The 21,573-nt window shown below is 41.9% G+C and overlaps 1 protein-coding gene across 3 annotated transcripts in view; it reads right to left on the reverse strand.

Moving 5' to 3' along the window:
• The window catches only part of PRDM5 (PR/SET domain 5), a 57,835-nt gene extending 43,990 nt beyond the window's left edge, over positions 1–13,845 (reverse strand). For all 3 annotated transcript variants that reach the window (XM_027659015.1, XM_027659017.1, XM_027659014.1), the window contains exons 1-3: positions 13,635–13,845; positions 9,374–9,457; positions 1,338–1,460 (exon numbers count right to left, since the gene is read on the reverse strand). In XM_027659015.1, the coding sequence (XP_027514816.1) occupies positions 1,338–1,460; positions 9,374–9,457; positions 13,635–13,727 (300 nt within the window). In that variant the 5' untranslated portion in view covers positions 13,728–13,845. The remainder of the gene's footprint in view (positions 1–1,337; positions 1,461–9,373; positions 9,458–13,634) is intronic.
• Positions 13,846–21,573: the final 7,728 nt, after the last annotated feature.

A 21,573-nucleotide genomic window follows, 5' to 3' on the forward strand; every position in this document is an offset into this window, starting at 1 on the left:
GTCCAGGAAACGCATGGAGACGAGTTCTTGGAGGCCAAGGCAGGAGAAGGCAAACCCACAAGCACAGGAAAGGTCCTGCATGCAGTATTAGGAAAGATGTGATCAGAATAAAAAATGCCTTTCCAAGATGGAGAGCACTCAGGTGCCCCTGGGGGAGTCGGTGAAGGGAGTCGGTGAAGCAAGACGGCTTTGCAGAGGTGCTGCTGGGGTCCCTTTCCCCCACTGGTACACACTGGATATTCCACTAAAATAACTACTGCAAAGCTGAGGTCATTTTACTGAGTGTTTTATTGGAAATACAATAGTGACCATGAATTGTTCACGCTGCTCCCTCTTGTGAACCTGACTTTGCCCTTGCTGTCACTGCCCCTGCACTCGTGAGGTGCTAATCACTGAGAGGGGGCCTGAGACTCCTCATGGAGGAGAGATAAAGCAACTATTCACTGGTATACAAGGACTAGGGTAGCAAGTGAAACTAAGAAGTTTCTAGAAGAAAAACAGAAACACACTTCAACATAATTTGTAATTACAACAGGGGAACTCGTTACCACAGAGTAGTGCTGCAAATGACAACTATAAAAATGCCAAAATAGAGTGGGTAGGTTCAGATCAACGGCAAAGGCTACAAAATGATTTTTTTGTTAATTTATCCTCAAGTACCACATGATCATCCTATCAGATAATCAGATCCTTCGATTCTCTGTTTTCTACTGAAATATTTCAAGCGTCATACTTCCTTTCAAACCTGTCTCACTTTTATATTAAATTTTAAACTACAAGCCAAATGCGTGATTCTGCTTTTCACACACCTAAATCCACACCTGAGTCTAGCTCAGAACACAAGTAGGCACCTAAATAATTAGTCCTGACTCAACCAGGTAAAGAGTTATCTTTTTAGTTTCCACAACACCAATAAATCAACCACATCCAGGCAAAAGCTTAACTGGACAGTAGTGAGAAAATTAAACTGTTGTTACAGTTTAATTGTGAGTTAACTACTCTGGAAATTACTTTTATGTACACTGTTCACTTCAAATCAGGAGAAACAGTTCATGTAAGTGATTCAGTGCAATTTCATCACAGTGGATTAATATAAACCTTTCAAATAATATCAGATTCTAATCAGATTCAATCAGATTCTTTCATCATATCAATCTTATTTAGGGTATTATACTTAAGCACAAGAGTTCAGCTCTAAAAAGAAGGGTAGAAACAGGAAAGCAGTTCGCTGCTTCTCTCACATCTTACAATTTTATTGCAAGACATAAAGACCCAAGAGGAGATCAAATCAGTAAATTAAGAACAGGAGGCAAATGGCAGGAATCCACCAAATCTACCTGGATGGCTGCCAGGTTCTTCTGTTGCTGGGATGGAGCCTCATGGACAAAGCGCAGCCAGTTGGAATGGCGCGGGTTGCTCGCATCCAGGATGTAGAGGACCTCGCCTTTGCTCCCACGAACCTGCAACATTCCACACCAAAAGAAAAGAAGTAAATTTAAAACTGTTTACCAAACACACACCATTCTAAAGCACTAAGGCATGCTCGTGCCCAGCAAGTGAATCTTGCATTCAACAGGTAGCACAGCTCTGGTGCTTGTTCACCTTTTCCTGTAAACTTTATTATTCACCTCAAAATACGGGGGCAACTCAAATTTAGCAACTTTATTGAGCTCCCCCTCTCTTTTCCTACACTTTCCCTTAGTAAACAAGTATTCTGCCTTAGGCTCCCCAGCCTGAAAGCTTCATCACTGGTGCTCAGGTTATTTTTTCCTCTCTCCTTGTTCCTTCCAGTCCTCTTTTTCTTTAGGATCTTGCCAGAAACCAATACAACCTGAGAGGTTCCTTTAGCAAGGGCAAAATCCATCTTGCCCCTGGATGGAGATCTGCCTTCAGATCAAGGATCAATATCTATTCATTCCATATATCCTATTTTACAGGTCACTTGAATGTCTTTTATATGTGCACCACTAAAAGAATTTTAAATATGTAGCCCCAATGAACAGCAGTCAGTCTTAAACTGTGCTTGGCTGAAATTTTGTCAGAATAGGAGATAATTTCAGTAAACAAATTAGTATCCTATGTAGGTGAAGGGCTGTGAGTTATTCACTAGAGGACACGTTCAGGTGTCAAGTTTTGCCCACTAAGTGAAAAAGCCACCTTAAAAAAAAAAAAAAAGAGTTGTGCACAAAAGATACAGACATGGATGAATCCGGAGCTTTTGGCTACAGTTACAGATCCATATAATTTCTACGATTGTAACAAAGTTCCAGCTTACACTGAAAAAATGAAGATAATAGAAATAAAAACTTAATACTAACCAAGTCATTCTTCGCCCTTGAAACACAAAGACATACTGCTGAAAAGAATACATTTGTCACTGCCAAAAAAATTTGTTTAATTTTAAATAATAAATCACTTGAATCTCCACTGATACAGATGATAAAGAGCCGTGCTAAAAGGCCATATAGCCACAGTACTATTCCATGTGATTAATTTATATAATGAACGTTATTTTCCTTTTCATCTGTCAACAAGAAGTATCCAGTGCACGTATTTCCCAAGAGCCAGGGAATTCGGCTATGTAAGATCAAAATTAGATTGTCCTCATGGCTTTGTTTTGAAATGACTCACATTCTTGCTATATTTGTTTCTAATAGATGCAATATCATATTCCTTCAGTATGACTGCTTCAATTACCTAAACATGCAGGATATCATCAGGAAGGAAAAACTGTATTCCCTTACAATAATAGCTGGTGACAGCGTGTTGTTCTCAGATTTAAAGAAAACCAAAAACCCTACTGTAGTTTCTGCAAACAAATAAGTTGTCCAAATTTATTACTCTTCTTCCAAAGGAAAACATCACACCTTAAAAAGGACAGGTCGTGGAGAAGCACCAGCATTTCAAACTTTAAAAGCTCTTTGACTTTCAAACACATAGATTAACCACCAGGGAAAGTGTCACATGTACATACTTCAGTGCACCTGGGAACAATAGTATCTAACACTAAGCACTGCAATGGGTTTTCCAGAGAACTTACGGGATGCCCCATTCCTGGAACTGTTCAAGGCCAGATTGGATGGGGCCCTGAGCAACCTGATTTCGTGAGTGGCATCTCTGCCCATGGCAAAGGGGTTGGAACAAGATGACCTTTAGGGTCCCTTCTAAAAGGAGAAGATGCAAAAAATGAGCTTGAGAGTCAAAGACACATCCTCATAGAGGTGCAGACAATGTTCTCCCTTTATTCCAAAAATACACACATTATCAAGGGTCCTACAGGGTTCACACGCTCTATTCTAACTTTCTATTGGTTACATTTACTTTCACACACCATATCTATAACTTTATTGGCTCTACTAGCCAAGGCACATTTCCAGGCCCCCCCATCTTCTGGTTTCTCACACCCTGGATAACAACCTCCTTCCCTGTTTTCCTCTATGCAGCTTTCTGATATCTGCTGCTCAAGGACACAGATCTGCTGCTGGAGAACACAGGTCCCTGCCATCCGGCACGCAGGCCGGATTGTGCAAGCAGGCCTCAAGCAGCATATGTCCTGCATCATCTAAGATTCTTTCAACACCCTTCCAACCCAAACCGTTCTGTAACACTGTAACAATCACCCAGTTCCACACAGGAAATCCATGACAACGCTGACCACTGCTGATTGGCATCGTCGAGCAATTAAAGGGAAGCCAATGGCTTTGTGACTTGGCTACCAAAGTACGGGCTATAGAACCACACCACACAGGCCCTATAAAGGCTTCCATCAGATCTGGAGCTGGAAAGAGAAGCAATTCAGGTCCCATTATAAAAACCCTATGTTACACTATCCACCTTTTCACCAGTTCTTCATTTGCTTGAGCCTTAAATTACGTAAGAATAATTTATATTCACTTCAGTGATACACAGTGATCCCAGTTATGCTTTCTCAGTCCCTGCCAATCCATAAAGAGATGTAAAACATAAAGCAAAGCCTTACCACATAAGGAAACTATTGAAAAAAGAATACAGTAAATCCCTTAAAAACATTCTATATTTTCTACTGCTTTTTTCACCTCATAAAGAAATAATGCTGCATCAAATACACAGATGGGAGGATGAAAAGTCAAGAAAAACAGCAAAAGCTCCGTACTTAACATGGACTACACTGGTGACGTTCACCACTCCTTTTGTGGTTGCATGGAGAGCAAGTTTCCTTTGAATACCATGGCAGTGAATCACAAACTTCATATTTAAAACACCTAAAATGCACACAGATATCCAAAGCATGCACCAGACACAAGAGCACCTCAGATGGAGATGCCTAAGAATTATCATCCTGAGAATCAACACAAAGGTGTCACTGAACCAACTCGGTCAAATGTCTTCACAGTAAGATTAATTAAGCCAATTAACAAACCACATATATGAAATTATCCCCACAATTCCAAGATACATCCCAAGTTGTCACACATGCTTCTTCGAAATGCTCATGAGTGCAACTGCAAATGCTCTGCTGTGCACACCTGGCAAGGCAAGAAGGGAAAAACAAAACTTCACTGCAAGTAAGCAGATGGTTATCTTTGCTGAAGGCAGTAAACACACTGCCTGCTTTCTGGAAACCATTTTCTAAACATTTGTAAATGGAAAAGCCTATGTTCATCAAACAATCATGTAAAGAAAGGTACTGTGCTCTGCACTGCATTTTTTTTGATGAGCTGCAAACATGTTTTTTATTGTTACAGAATAAAACAGGTAGATGCAATACTTCTGCATCCTCAGTTTCAGACCCCCACCACAGAGCACAAACTCACATTTTAACATTGCTGGAGAAAGTATTAAAGCAACACTTGCAAAAGAAACCTGAGGCAGCAACTGGTGATTTCCTTACTCACTAAGAAGTCCTGGGACACAGACAAAATGTGACATTTTCCTTCAGCCAAAATACACAGTTTTTCACATTGATGAAGCTCCTTCTGGTGCAAGACATGACGTGACCTTGCTGGAGACAGAAGGTACAGAAGGCTCACTCCTGTGCTCCTGCCAACATTCTGTGGAGTTTCCACAAGCAGGGCTGAACTTCACATTCACTGGAATGACACCTGAATCTCCTTGAGGAAATAGTGTGTGGTCTTCTAGAACAAGCTCAGAGTAGAACATGAACAGCACAGCCTATCAACAGGTGCTTCCTAACATCTTACATAAATCCCATAACTGAAGATGGGAGGCAAAGCCCCACTCATTTTTGGAAATAGATTCTTCTCATCATCAAAACCAGAAGATTTTTAAGGTGCTGTTCCAAAAGTTACTAAAATTAATACAAAGTCATACATTTGAATGGATAAAGACGACTGAAGCAAGTTTTAATGGAAATTTAGCTAAATAAACAAATTTAATACAATAAACTACTTTGGACACCTGTCTATGCCAGTGGGGATTAATTTAAGAAAATTGAAAATCTTGGATGCAAATCTGTAGCTCTGACTTGTGTGAAAGTCCAGACCATTTGCCCAAGAAATGAGAAAAACAAAAGCATTTCTGAAAATTTAACAAAGATCCACCCAAAAACATTAAAAGTCAACAATTTTAAAATGTAAATACTATGTGAGGAACAATGACTGGAAAGGTAGTCTTCATACAGAAAAAATAAAGACTACATTGCTAAGAGCTAGATTTATAATATTACATTCATCTTCAGGGCAAACACAGAATTCATCAAATCAAGATTTATTTTATCATGATACTCTGGACATAATTTGACTTCATGTCTTGTATGCAAATGCCTTTGTGTGCCACAACCACATTTTACAGGCAAGCTATCAAAGAAATAAGAAAAAAAAGAAAAAAAAGAAAAATTCTACCAAAACACACCAAGCTTAAAGTGCTTGACTTTCTCATACCTCAACCCTAAACATTACAGCTCTGATGTAAAACTGCCAAGAGCAGATTTTCTGTTGCCTTCACCAGTTTCCAGGCAGGCTTATTTAACCAAAACCAATTGTCACCGCAAAAGTGATGAGAGTTAAGTACTAGAAACATTAGATCATTTCTTTTTCTCACACAAACACAAACATTAACTGCCATTGAAAGACTGATTTCTGATCTTCTCTCGGCCTTAATACAACAATGAAGAAAACATGATCTTGGCAGACAGACAGAAACCAAACCTGAAATATGTAACATTCAGCATTACATGGCATATTATGTTCCATCCAACCCTGACCAACATTTCTTCATGGTATATCAGAGTGTTTGAAGAAGGACTAAGTCTTTCCAGCCCTCCCTGTTTTAACATTTGCCAAAGTCATCACCAGAAGGATATGCTTGCCATAATCCAACAGCAGTGAAATGAATGCCACTTTCCTGCTTAGGGACAATAATCTTTCCTTTGCAAAGGGACATCTGAGCCTCCAGAGCAAAAACTTCTGTGAACTTTTTTAATACCTGAAGATTGTTTCCTTCTTGCCTTTAAGCACTTGCTCCTCCAGCAAACACACATAATTTAAAACTGCTTTGCCAGGTGTACTAATAGACACACACGAAGCAGTATTTAATTTAAGACCAAGACCAAAACTCTCAGCTCATCCCCAGCAACTGGCTGTGTCCTTCACCAGCACAACAGTCTGAGAGATGACACAGGAGCTGGGGGGGTAATGCAGAGATGTTTTCTTAACAGTAAGAAAGAAAAAGCACAAAGCCATTTGGACGTTTTCTTGGCTTTTATCACTCCTAACTATATGGTTATAATAAATTTGGGGGGTTTCCCTTTCACACCACACACAAATACAATATTTCAGCCTGTAACTCTTTACAAAGATAACAGTAAGATCAAGGATGCTTCCCGCCCACCCCACTCCTCTGGAATCTGTTGAATGAGCAAATATAAAGCCTTGATTTCTTCAAAATAACACACGTTACAGGCAGATCAATGGCATCCTGCTAGAGTTAATTTTAAGAGGAATTCCATCATCTTCAGAACTTTATTTAAAAAAATCACTGGGCTCAATAAATGTCTTGGGTCCCAAGTTTTTCCCAAAGACCAAAAGAAAACACAGTGTGTGCAATTCTGTCTCAACGTGATGTCTTAAAGATGCCAACTCACAGTGCTGGTCCCAGAGAAAAAGGAACAGCTCCATCAAAACAGACCACATCACAGAGCACTACTCTGCACAACTGGAAATGCATGTGGTGAACTTCCTCACAGACAAACACTCCACAAAATTGAAGCCCAGATCCCAGGGGTCACCTCCCAAGAGAAGAAACGTTGCACCAACGCTGAATTTTTTCCCTTGGCTTGCAAAAAGCCTACCCTGCTCAGCCTTCTTTCTAAAGGTGTCCTTTCTGAAAACACATTTTTTTGAATGCCAACAGACTGTGAAGTCAGGCTTTAGTGTGCCTTCATCCAACAGTCTTCAAATTAGTTATTTTTAATATCTTTGCTACAGCTGACTACACACAAACTTGGCCAGTTTCTGTGCGTGCCTCCCACAGGCTCTGGAATAACCATCCACTTGGACTGCTCAGCATCTTACTTTCTGCATTCCTGGTCTCAATTTTCAACTTTAAGACTACTCCCAGCATGACTGAAATTATATTATAAGGCTCACGTTCAGACCAACCTCAGTAAACATGAACAACTTGGGTTAAAACATTATTCAGGAAGTCATAAAATTTGGTATGTAGGAATCTTTTCAAGGCTTTCAAAACTAGGTTACAGTAAGATATTATGAGAACAGCTCATAAAAAGCTCATTTTCTGGTTTGCTGTCGATAGGGTCATATTAGTGTCATCAGTAAATACATGTATTTGCCTTTTATTTTATGTCTTACAGAAACAGATAAATCTCATTTAAGCATCAGCAATGAGGAAGCTGGAAAATCATACAGCTTTCCAACAAACTCCTCGCTGCTACAATCCACCCACCATCTTCTATAAACCTTGTTCTAGCTCAAGTATTTTACTGATTTAATATAAAATGCAGAAAACACCAGGAAGGGACAAGTGAGCCAGGGCACATCAACATGTTCTGTCCTCAGCAAAGGTCTGGAATGAAACCACATTGTGTTGGGTTTTTTCAGCTGAGAACAAACAAGGTGAGAACAGTTGCTCTGAGTACATGACCAAAGGAGAACAAATTGTCCACATCTCTTCTCTTCCTCTACTCAAAAAAGGGTATTTTGGGCAGACTCCTACATTAAAGCAGACAAAAGAAAGGGGAAAAACAGGGATTCACAGGCTGGAGTTAACACTCATCCAGGAATATTTTGCCACTCTCTGTATTTATACTGAGTTTGGGTTTAATGGGATGGGCTTTTAGCATTCTCCCACTGCTCCTGGTTCCTGTGGACAGAACCTGTTTATAGATCTGTATCAGTACTGTGCTCTCTTTATAAGCTGCTCAGAGATGCTAATGCTAGAGATTTCTCAAACAAATATGTATTTTGTGGTAAATGCACTGAGAGTGCTTCAAGCCAGATGTCAAACATAAGCTTCTTCTGTACAGTCCCACACAACATAAAAATAACAGTCATTCTTCCACCTCTAACCACAGAAAGGTGAAAAAGTAAGAAATGAGTATTCAATACAAACTGCTTGGCTGGGAAAGAAAAAAAGAAATTCTGCTCAAAGAACTGCAGCAGAAAAAGAAAGATTGCAAATACACAACAGAAGCACCAAAAAGGTTTTTATAACAAGCTGGAAACATTATTTTGTGTATTTTTCAGTTAGTGGAATCTCCTCCAGTGGTAAACTCAGATTATGACTTCAGGCAAACGGGTACAACACGAACTGTAATGGGATGGGTTATGGACCTAACTACAAGAACTACTGTATAAACTACTGTTCCCAACTAATACATATAAAAAAGTACAGAAGAGCCCTGAAACTCATTATGCCTTCAGCTATCTGCCCACAGCACCGGGTTTTTATGTTGTTAAAGATCTCTCAACTACTCATTGCATAAGAAGCTGTTGCAATTTAAAAACTTCACTCATGCAATGTGCCAAACCCCAGCACCAGTGTCACACCAGAAAGTGTTTCACAATAGTTGAAGGAAGCCATGAGCTGACACCTGTTGATCAGCATAAATCAGTATCTCAGTAATTTACAGCCTCCTCTGTGGAAATTAATATTTTTTTATTATTGTTTTTCACATTTTTAAATAATTTTTCCACGCTTCATTGATTAGAAACTATCATTTGCTATTTCTTTATAGTTTTGAATAAGTCAATCCCCCTCCGCCCAAGAAGTGTAATTTAAAAGTACAAAATCTCACAACAGTATCTTTAAGCTGGGGGGGGGAAAAAAAAGAAAAAGAAAAAAAAAAGTATTTGTCACAGTAAAACTTAATTCTGAGAACACTTTTTGCCAGGGGTGATGATGCCACTCTACTCACCTCCCACATGAGCCTGCAGTCTGTGTTCTCATCCAGCTCCTGCGGCATTCGCTTCTCCCCTGCAAAGGGGCCAAATTTTTCACCCTGAGGAATAATTATACAATAAAAAGAATCAGTAGGGGACAGACAAAAACAAAAAGGTGAGCTACCAAACTCCAGCAGAGGAATAATTCTTAGCTTCAAACAGAAGAGGACAGTTTTCCTTTATTGTCCTACTATATGCACATCCTTGAGGGCTCAACTCCAAGCTCATTCCCATTCTTTTCACAACTTGGAGAGTCTCCTAAAACCACACCTTTCCTCTGCATGCTTATTTCCCCGTCGGGAAGCAGCATTTTTCTTCATCTTAAAGAAGGCTGAAATTTCCAAGTCAAATTCCTTATATTTCTTACAAAATTTTCAGGAAGCACCTTGCAACCAAAGACATCCAACCAAAACACAGCACTTGGCAAGCACGAAGTTTACATTAGATTTATTCCTGAGATTATTTGCAACGCTGCTTTTTGAAGTGCCCCTAATCAAAACACTGAAGAACTGAGGTCTGATCATACAGAGAGATTCCTTTAAAAATTTAGGGAGTATGCACGTGTCTATGAATTAATTCGAGCCTCCATAAACAAAACTGAGATTTTATACCACCTGCTATAGGCACAGCACTGGCTGTGAAGGCATCCATTGATATGTTCTTCCAAAAGTATTTGGTGTTGGAGTTCTGTCCTTCACAGACATCACAGTACACATGCTGCCTTGTCCTTATTTGCAGTGACAAGCCCTACAACCTGGAATCCAGGATGCCATGTTCCCTCAGGCATATTCTGATCCAAAAGCTCTATACACTTATAAGCATTAGAGATTATAACTACATATTAAAAAGCAACTTTGGTGGTTTTTTAAAAAAAAATTAATTAATAAAAGTATTGATCTTATCTGCATATCCCTTCCCCCAGGCACGTTCCATGTTCCCAGACACAGCCTGCTACATGTTTTCTCTCCTGCTTAGTTTTTACAGAGTGTCTATAGGTAAAGCAAAGAGAAAAAGGGGGATGCAAAAGTTCCAGATTAATTCCTCTTGGAGACAACCAATCAAATTAAAAAAACCCCAAACAAAACGAAGCCCTTGTATTTAAAATTAAACCTGAAGAGCTAATAACAAAGGAAAATAAAATTGGCATTGAAGAACAAGGCAACAGAACTGAAGGGCAGTATTTTTAAATGTGCACAAAGAGTTCACTGCAAAGAACAGCAAAGCAGAAGGTGAAAAGACAAGAAGAGCACAAGACAGCAGCTGGAGCCCAGAGCAGACACAGCCGTGGGCAGTGGCAGCAAGAACTGGTACTATGGGGCTTCCTGTCCTTCCTTCTCACTGGTTTCCAAACCACCCTTCGTTGTTCTGCTAATAAATGATGTCAGAGTTCCTCCCCTGCCAGCTTTTCAAATCCTGGGATTTAATACTCAAACTGAAACTTCCTCCTTCTCCGACCTCATCAGCAATGAAGGTGAAAACAGGTCAATACAGGTCTGTGTGTACAGCACCTGAAGTGTTAATTTTACCCGTCCCTGAAGCCCACAGCACCCTCGGGATGAAGCACAGCAGCAGTTCAAGAACAAGGAACACCCCATATCATTCCCATCCCAGCCACTCCAAACAAGAAATCTCTACTGCAATAAGTGTAAGACCTCCTAGAAGCTCAAAACAATAGCAAAAGGCATCATGTCCACCTCTGAATGCAGAGTAAATGTAACATGAGCAGTAGGTGATTCAGGTTTAAGCACTTTTTATGGCTTCTCAAATTTAGAGGGAAAACAAAACCTGATGTCTTGGAACACAAAGGTCCACGGGGAAAAGTACAATTACTCGTTTAGCCTTTCAGGCCATTTTCTTCATACGTATTTCTATATACATACGCATTATTCCTAGTTAATAAACATGTTGTCATATGCCAATATACATTAACCAAAAACATATTTAAGACTTCAGCTTGCTCTCCGATCAATAAAAGCGAGGCACACAACACAGTCTCAAGTCGGCCACAGAAATGATTGAATATATGAAGGCACGTCATTCCAATGCTGAAAAAGCAATTTTCAAACAGTTGCTTTCAAGAAAGCAGCAGTGACTAATGTTCCAGTGGCAGCAGAACACTGGGATATGCAATGGATCTCTGCTGGTTAGACCAAGAGCCTCATGAAACTGGTGGCTCTGGAGCTTAAGGTCAGCAGTCGGAAAACAGAAGGTACACAAGAATCACACCTTTGTTAAGGTAACAAAACAAAAAGCTTCCACCTTTTACGCTTGCAAATAAAAAACCTGAAAGCCCAGGATAACGCCTGAAGGTGCACAAGCAGATGGAAGGTAACAGCAGTTCAGAATGCATTATTACCAAAACTTTGCTAAGAGCAGGATTTTCAGAGGCCTACTTAGCACTTGGAGAGCTGGTACTGGTTACAGGATCATCTGAAATGTGTTTTACTTGCAGTTCAGACAACCGCAGTCGTGTGACAGCAATAGAGAGAAAACGGTGCACTCAGCACCACAGGTTTCACTTAACAATTAAGTGTCACATTCAACAGCTCTTCCCAATCCCAAACCTCCACAAAATTTAATGGCTATAAGCTACTCTGTATCACAGCCATCAAGTGTAGCACTTGTGCCTCATTACTGGACAGGAGCACGTGTTGAGAGCGCTTCAGATGTGATTTTTCTTTCCATGGAAAAGAGTAACACACACACACACACCTTCTCCCAACAGCCGTGCCTTAGGTCTCCAACCAATTTTAGCAATATCTGTTTTCACCACTGCTCACAACTCGAGAGCTGGTTCCTCGGCTCATCAAAGCCCAAAGTCTGCTCATCACAACAGCCTGTGCTCCCAGCACTGTGGATTCACTGCCAGAGGACAAAGCCTGTAACAAACCAGACACTCCTAATACAAATAGATCTTCCTGCAACTGCCCCTGCTTTTACCTTCTGCATTCCACCTGCCATGCACGTCACACTTGCAACACTGCAGTATTTCCAGGATGTCCTGGCAGAGCTGTGCAGGCAGAACTCTGACTACACATACTTTGCCTGTACAGGGTTCTAAAGTGATGTGGAGTAATTCAGGTAAGAAAATGCTCTACTTGTCGCTGCATGCTCCTCTTATTGGTTCAATAACACTGTAAAGGAAAGAGGTTTAGCCCCTGACCTCTGAACTGATATTTGCAATTGATATTTTGTATATGCTTGACAGACAGACGTATGCTGTACATGGAGGGATGCTGATTTCCACGAGTTTCACTCTGTTTCGGAGTCCAGGGATTAACAGACGCTAGTAGTGTACAACCTTCCCGTGTGAACCCCCAAAGCCTTCAAATGACAGTTCAGAACTTAAGTGGAAAAAAAATTAAGCCAAATGTCATAAAAATGTTCCCCTTCCATTCCCCCTTAACACTCAGGGACACCTTAAAAATAAGAGACCTCCACCCCATGATGTCTAAGGCTTGCTGATGAAACCAGTGAAAAATCAGGCAAAGGAATCAGAGCCAAAACCAGAACAAAAGATGGAAAGCAAAACATGCAAAATACATAAAAGTGTACGCTACTGCAGGGCTTATAGCTTTGGGTATGCCTCGATGTGTCCTGACGAGCCACCTGGACCCTTAGGGCTGAGATTTCAGGTGATCACGATCACCTCCGTAACGAGGTGTGAAGTGGCATCACCTGGGTGGGGCACGAGAGACCAGAGGCTCAGCTGCATCTCGTCGTTGACAAGCCCGGGTTAATTATCCCGAAAAGAGGAATGAAATCATCCACCGAGCTCTAAGAGCCGGGGGGTAAGGGGGGACACGACACACGGGTGGGCGGGCAGGCGGGCACCCCCTCAGAGCGCAGACCGTGAGGGAGGCGGTGCCGCCCGGGGGAGCTCTGCCCTCACAACTCTGCCAGAAACACAACCGAGCTAAAAAAAAAAAAAAAAAAAAAAAAAAAAAAAGAAAAGGAAAGAAAGAAAGAAACAAAAATCCTCAGAGCAAACCCTCCGTTGGCCCCCGCGCCCCTTCCCGCCTGAGGGGGGGGGGAGCGCCCCGGGAGGCTCCTTGTACCGGGGAGGGGGAAAAGGCGGGCGGTGCCTCCCGTGAGGAGACGGAGCCCGGGCGGGCACAGCGCGGCTGCGGCGAAGTTTGGAGCGGGGCAGAGGGGCGGGGGGAAGCCGCCCCGCTCCCCGGTGATACGTGGCAGCCGCTCCCCGCCGGGCCGGGCCGTTCCCCCGCCATCACCCACCTTCTTCACTCTGCGGGCCGTGTAGAGCCCCATCCCGTCCTGCACCCGGGACGACTTCAGGGCGAACCTATCCGGCACGTACATGCCCAGCATTTTTGCACCGAACTCGGGCCCCCGCCGCCTGCTTACGGGGGAGGAGGAGGATTCCAGGGGACTTCCATCCCACCGGGAGAAGCGCGCGAGAGAGAGAGAGAGAGAGCGAGCGGGGGCAGGCGGCAGGAAGAAGGGGCTGGATGCGGGGCTCTCCCGGCTCCTCAGGGGAGGGGAGGGGCCAGCGCGCGGGACGGGACGGGGCGGGGCGGCCGCAGGGGGCGCGCGCGCCCGGGGCCTGCGGCTCGGATTTACCCTCGGGGGGTTTTTTTTGTTGGTTTGGTTTGGTTTGGTTTTTTTTTTTGGTTTGGTTTGGTTTTTTGTGGGGTTTTTTTTGTTTATTTTGGGGTTTTTTTGTACTGCAGAAACGGGTGAACCTAGGTCCGCCTTCCGAAACCACTTAATCCTTCGCTCTCGGCGGTTGTCTGTCTCTGAGGGGACTCAGGATGGAATGCCAGGAACTGAGCGGTCTCAGAAGAACGCAAGCATCACCGGTTTTTTTCCTCTAAAAATTAGCATCCTGTGTATTCTCGCAACACGGTTGTCTTGCAGCGACTTAGTTTCTGACTAAAGCCACACACAGTGTAGTTGAACAGGGAGGAAAGTTTCACTCCAGCAGGTTGCTAATACCGCACACCAGCACTCTACGAACACCTCTGTGAAATAAAACTACAATATCCAACACTGACCTTTCTCTATAGAAAGCTGATTATTTTGGATTGGGGTTTCAGTCCACATCATACCCATATTGTTGCTCTCTAAACTGAAGTAGTGCCGGAGCTGGAAAGGTTACATCTGATCATGCAGTCAAAATTGCAAAGTATGAAGGCACGTGAGGCAAGAAGAAGGAAAAGGGGGGAAAACTCTCTTTATAGACATATTTTAAAATTGTGCTGCTAATAATAATGAAGCCACTGGAGCGTAATAACCTCTTCCTCTCTTCCAGAGACATTAACAGATGTATAAATAGTGGAGTATTAAAAGCTCCTAGTTTCCACCAAGAAGGAAGGAATGAAAAATGTCCAGAATTTTATTTACCGCATGATAGTGAACAGATCATCACAAAGGTGCATGTATTGCTTTGGATCAGTTGAATTTCTGCCAGCCCATAGGCAGACATCGAGGGAAAAATCAAATTAAAAAACCCCACACCTAACTGAACATGAAACTGCCTTTGAATATTTTTTGTTCCCTTACATGTTGCACACAATGATGCCATTTTGCATTTAGCATCCACAGAGTCATAGTTTAGTATCATAAAGCTGCATTAAAAAAATCTTTATCAAAGGTAATGTACATTCTCACTAACACACATGTATATACAGAAAAATGTAGGTGGTACTGCATGATATTCAATATATGAGCAAATGCTCTGGTAAATTAGATGAGGCACTCACTTTGACAGCAAAAACAAAAGGAAGAGAGACTCCAACAACATGGTTGGAAGAATGATTTTGGAAAAGAAAACCAGACACACAGTTTTTACACCTTGATTGAGAGCCTGGATACTCACTGTTAATTAGTAACAAAAAAAGAATAAAAATGGGATATCTAAATCTATATAAGTAAAAATTCTAAGATCTCAAAACCAAATAAATTGACCTGAGGGGAAATAAGTTGCCTGAGGAAACTGCTTCAGTTTTAAGAGTAAGAGCAAAATTTAACTATTCTTTTAATTAAGATCCAGCTCCAAAGCTTCCATATGCATAACTGAATATAGTTAGTATTTTTGTAGACCAGAACACTTTCTTGAGTGCATTCCAGTCTGTCTTAATAAATATCAAATAAAAACATTGGCATCATTTTCCCTTTGACCTTTTCCAAAGGCTATGAATATTTTAAAATCATTTTACAGTTTATTAAGGCCTCAGTATTTTTCTCTTATGAAAACAAAACAAAAAAAAAAAGCTTGGGAGTGCTTCATTTTGAGCCTTAAAGGGTTTGTTTTTACGTGCAGTTAAATGTAATAATACAGCAACTTGCAATGCATTTGTACATCTTGGTTTTAAAGCTCTTTAGGTACACAGGACTAATTATTTTATTTTGTAAACTTTATCTATTATTATTTCAACAAGGAAAGCAGTTACTTGTGTCTTGTTCAGTTTAAGAAGTTAGAAGAGGTGCTGTAGCACTGGAAAAAAAAGAGACATCAACCTCTCCTTCCATAGTGTACTGGGTGTTGTGACATGGATCAGATATTCAAAACTGCTCATCCACCTGTTATATTTTCTTAATTTAAATTAATTAGCCATTAACCTTAAAGCTGTAACTCATTTGCAATCCAGTACAGAGAAGCTGAACATGCTGATCCACTGTTTCCATGTTGCTCCCTAGTTGCGTGTTTAGAACTACACAGAGCACTAAGGAGAAACACAAGGACATCCAGCAGCCTTCAGGTTAGAAGTCTAATGTTGTCAGGAATTATTTCCATAACTTTCCTTGGAAAGAGAAAGAGGCATTTTCAGAAGGAAGCTCTTATGTAGCCACGAAAGCTGCTGTGCCCCAAATGAAATTCCATGGCAGGAATCCACGTGTGGTGACAAACAAAATAATTAGAAGGGTTTTTGTCTGGAGTTAGAGTACTCATTGCAACATCATACCAGGAGCACAGGATGTTACTCCTTCACTTGAGGAACAGTTAATTAAGTGTCATACTTAATATGTCACATTCTAGGAAATTAAAAGATAATAAGACCAAAATAGTCTTCAAGATTCCAGAAATAAGCATGCCAGCTGCTGAAGCATCCAGCAGCTTAGAAGGAAAATGTGTTATGCAGAAGAAAGGATGGCTGTTCACAGCTAATCCCTTGTTTAGATGGTGTAGTATCATCTCTGGTCCACACAAAATTCCTGCACTGCAGTTTAATCAAGTTTGCAGGTGTGTTTGGTAGATTCAGGAAGGAAGTTTTCAAATCTCCTCTCCAACCCTATCCACTTGCCCTTATAACCTGGTAAGATCAGGAGCAGCTCTTTAAAAGCAATCTTTGTCTCATCTGGATTGTACCCTATATGCAGGACATGTACAGTATTGCCAGACTATTTTCTCTTAGTTCCTGTGTGCCTGCACATTTCTAGTGTGAAAATAATGTTTAGCTCTGCAAATGTTTCAGTCAGGTATTTTCCTGGAATTTGCCAAGCCCTTTTCTCTGACGAGGTACAAAGTCCTTAACTTCAATGATCCCAAATGTTCTTTTTTCATCACGAATGACTCCCCAGACAGCGCAGTACCTGGACCAGAGTGGAAACAGGGCTTTGCAGTGGCTCATTTTGCATTGAAGTTTTCAGGAAGCAAAGGTTCCAGCTTGTCTAATGGCAGAATCTGAGGGGATTGGATGGGAACTTAAAGCTCATCCACAGTTCCAATCCCCTGCCACAGGCAGGGACAGCTTCCACTAGACCAGGTCACTCAGAGCTCCATCCAACCTGGCCTTGACAAGCTGGATATGGAACTTTAGCCCACACAACAGTGCCAGCACACGCAGACATGATGACCCTTGTATAGTGTTTTTGAAGGCAAATCCAAGAAGTGCAGCACACTCAAGTGAAAGATTTGGAAACAGAGGCAGTGAATGAACTCCCAGAGCTCAGTAAGAGCTGTGTGGGCCTTTAAAGCCTGCCCTGCTGCTCTGGGGGCAGTGGCACCCTTGCCAGTAGTCATCACCAGGCTCAGGGACTAAGTACCTGGAACAAATTGTGTTGACATGGAGTCATCTTAAACCATATGTCATATTACCAACTAAAAACTCGCTCTCTTGTGTAAGACAATCTTCTTTCTGAAATAAATATGAGAAAAAAGTCCAATCTACTCAGTGTCTCAGTGGGGTTTTTTTCCAGTTCTAACAGTGTTTGTTTTGTCTGTATTTTCTGGTGATCTGAAAAACTTAAGCTGTTCTTTCCCTAATGCACTTTGATGTGCTGAGCAAAATTCCTTTCAAAGCTATTTTTAAGGATTGGGTTTTTTGTGTCTTGGGGTTTTTTTCTACACTGATTCTTTTGAAGCTTTTTGAATTCAGTAAACATTGCAACTAAAAAGTTATTTCCCTACCAAATCTCTCTTCTAATCTACGCACAGTTGGCTTTTTGGGTTTTCTGTAGACTAATACAGACTTCTTGTGTTGTGATACTCAAGGTCATGCAAAGCTGTAAATTCTAAGATAAAATTGATGTCTCATTCTTTGCTTACATGTACAGAGCAATCGCTGTCAAAATTCCTTTCTCAGATTTGAAATCCTAGAGGTTGGTGCCAGGATTTCAAAACTAAAATTTTTCTTCTTCCCCTTTGAAAATACTAAAATACATACATTTTTATTTACACTCCCAAGCTGATGGCATATTAAGTGTTCAGTCCTATTGGTTGAGAGGGTTCTAAACTAAGGTTTAAGAAAAAAAGACAAATTTTTACATGACTAATACTCTTGAGAAAAAGTGCTCAAAGTGGATCTTAAGCTGAACCTGAGTCAAATTTATTTTCCTGATGTGAAAATATAATAGGTACTCCTGTTTATACACCCAGCATGAAAGACTGCAAGATAAAAATCAACTTAGTGTTGGCTCAGCCTCAGCTGGAGAACTGGATTCATTTTGAGGCATCACATTTCTAGAAAAAAAAAAAAAAGTGGAACAGCAAAGTTCTGACGTGGTTTTCTTAGGAAAAATCATGAGGAGTATATCTGTAGGAGTTACAGGCTTTACAGACAAAGGAGAAGTGAAGTCCAGATGACAACCACAGACAGAAGTCTAATAGATATGACCTCAGAAGGATTATTGAAGACATTCAGGTGTTCAGTCCAGAGAACAGAAAACCTCTGGATATGAAATAACACTCTTCAAGTACATTAAAACTAAAGAAAACTGCTACTGGACATGGGGCGACCTCTGGTACACTCACATGTTATGCTCCTATATAAAAGAACACAGAAAAACATGAACCTAGGGAACCTTGGAAATACAGAAACTAAAGCACAGAACTCCAAATACTTATTTTACAACATTTAGTGTAAGCCATTATTTTCCTCAGAAACAGCAGCTGACAGAACCACTTAATGCAGCAGCACATGAGCTGGGCCACATCCTCACACACTGTGAAAGTGTCTTCCCCAGCTCAGGGATATCCTATTGCAGCTTGAGAGCAGCTTCCTAAATTGCTGTCACACACCCTGCTTTTCCTGTCAGCCCCTTCAGGATCGGCTCACCCTTTCCTTCACTGATGGCAAGTGACTTTCCAGATCCAGCCTCTCCCTGGTTCCTTCAGTCCTCACCATTCACACACCTGCCCTGCTGCACAGGGGTCACACCTCCTCAGGCCCAGTTTCCCATTATGCCCTGGACTGGTGCTCACCATATGCTCCTTCAGGGAGCGATAGCCTCACATTTACCTAATTCCTCTTCTACTTGCTGCCTAATCCTGAGAGGGATCTTCCTGTGACACCAGCTTTGTCACCAAGCCAATTCCTGCTCTGTGCAGCTATTTTTATTTGTTGAAAAAACATGGAAATTAGGCTCCCTTTCAGTACCTGCTCTGTGACTATCCTTTAACTCATCGTATTTGGCAGTCCAACCACACAACAAATTCTTTCTAAAGCCTTGAAAGAGCTTTAATGCCATCAAATATTTTTCCACCATTCCCGAGCAGGTCATGAAGCTGGAACACCATGTTGGGTTTTCCTGTAGCAGGAAGACAGCCGACTACTATGAACTCACATATAATTATTGCTAATATTATTATTATATTTATTATTATTATAGCAGATGGATGACAGCTCTCACTGACCTTTTACTTTCATGTCTTCCATGTGGGGTTGGATATTCATATTTTCAGTTCTCCGTGAACCTCCACTACACTGGGTAATGTTAAGCTGCTGCATAGAATGTTTCTAAATCCTTGGAGAATGGCTACACACACACAGAAGGTATTTCCCACAACTGCCAGCTATGGAAAATCCATTCTAGCATTCTGAGCACATTTGCACAATCTCTGCTGTCTTTGCTCAGAGATCTGTCTCAGGTCATCTTTCACATAATTATGCTCACTGTTTTCTTCCCGTTCCCCAAAAACCAGCATTTGAATTACCTTCTTTTCAACAGGATGAATGTCCACTACCTTGTGTCTGAACTACAAGTGGAAGGCTTAAATCTCCCAGCAAACCACACTACATATGTGTTAGGTTCTTCCTGAACTGTGAGCTGGAGAAATTTAATTCCCCTGGTCAGGAAACCTGGTCCTAGAAGAGAACAATTTGTTCTAAGGCCTACAGGAGATGGGAGCACAAACACATCTGCATCCCCTAGCTTAGGAGCTAAACCTAATTCCCAGGCTCACCTAAGAGGCAACACTTGTCATCTCAGACTATGTTCCACATTTAAGTATTGCCTTCTTGCATTGCAGCCTGCATATCTACTGCTTTCCCTTCTCACCCCTTTCCAGGCTTTTTACTCACATCTTGTCTTCATTCCTGCTTCATTTTCACATTTCTAGTATTCCTTTCTACTGGAAAAACACCCTCAACTTGTAGCAACCAAATACTTCCCCCACTCCCTTCAAAGAACTTAATTTTTTCTCTGAATCCTCTGCAGTTCACCACTGTCATGGTTTGAGATAGCCCCAAAAATCCAATTCCCTAGCTCCATCCCCCCTCCCACATCTCAACCTAATGTGAGATGGGTTTTTCCAGACAAAACACAACCAGACTCAAAGTGGGGGAAAGGGAATATATTACAATGACTGTACAAATAAATACTTATACTATAACACATTATACACACGATCACAACTATCTCTACCATGACATATAGTATTTACAATGGATCAGATCTCTTCTCCCCTCCAAATAAAAGTCCAGGAGGGAAAGAAGGACAGATCCCTTCCAGTCTCTCAGGGCAGCAGCTTCTTCTAAGGCAGCAGGTCTCCTCATCTCATGCATGCAGCAGTAACTGGATTGTTGTAGCTGGATCTCTGTTCAATACACACAAGGGGGTCTCCAGGCCCCTTGGCCCGTCGTCTCCAAAACGAGGGTCTTTCTCTTCCGTGGACTGCGTAGCAGGGACAAGCTCGCGTCACCACATCATACCACGAAGCTCAGGGGTCTTCGTGGCAGTCCCTTTCCTCAGGGGATTCAAATTCCCCTTTGCAGAGCTCTGTGCTCTGCCTCAAGGCTGCTAGCTTAGCAGCAGCAGCGAGGGGGGCCAAGGTCAACCCCCCCGCATTCCTTCTCCGTCCCGGTCCAGCTTCCCAGGACGCCTTTGAGCTTCTCAGCTCCTCTCTGCAAGTGCTGTAGCACTCCAAGGCTCTTTCAAGCAAGAGTCCATCATCTTCCTCCTTCCGGGAGGTCTCAAAGAGTTTGGGGGTTTGGTACAGTTCCTACCCCCAGAACTCTGAAGTTCTGCTGCGACTTTCTGCTGCTTCCTCCGGTTCAGTTCTTATCTGTCCTGGCTCTTATCCAGAGTCTCTGGACACTGCCGCCGCTTCTGCTCTGTCTCTGTAGCCCCCAACTGGGCTGGGGGGGGCCAGAGGCCCCGAGGGGCTCCGGGCCCCTTTCCTCATGGCTCTACCACAACATGGCAACTTCTTCTACCAACCAAACTACAACCCCTTCTCTTCCGGTGCTTGTGATATGTTTACATTTCTGCAGGAGCGCTAATTGGGCAGAACTTCAAAACTTCCAGGGGTCTCCACCCCTGGGGGTTACCACTTTTTCAGCCTCTGGGGGAAAACAAGGTTCAAACCACTACAACCACTTTGGTCTATCTTATCTTGTAGACTTTCAATTCAAAGAGACCGTGTGTTTCAAGGACTGGTACGAGACTCCAGTATTTACAGACCCCAATTATTTATTTCTCCCCTCCTTGCTTT

Source organism: Corapipo altera, unplaced genomic scaffold, assembly GCF_003945725.1.
Source record: "Corapipo altera isolate COAL_440 unplaced genomic scaffold, ASM394572v1 255, whole genome shotgun sequence".
Taxonomy (NCBI): Eukaryota; Metazoa; Chordata; class Aves; order Passeriformes; family Pipridae; genus Corapipo; species Corapipo altera.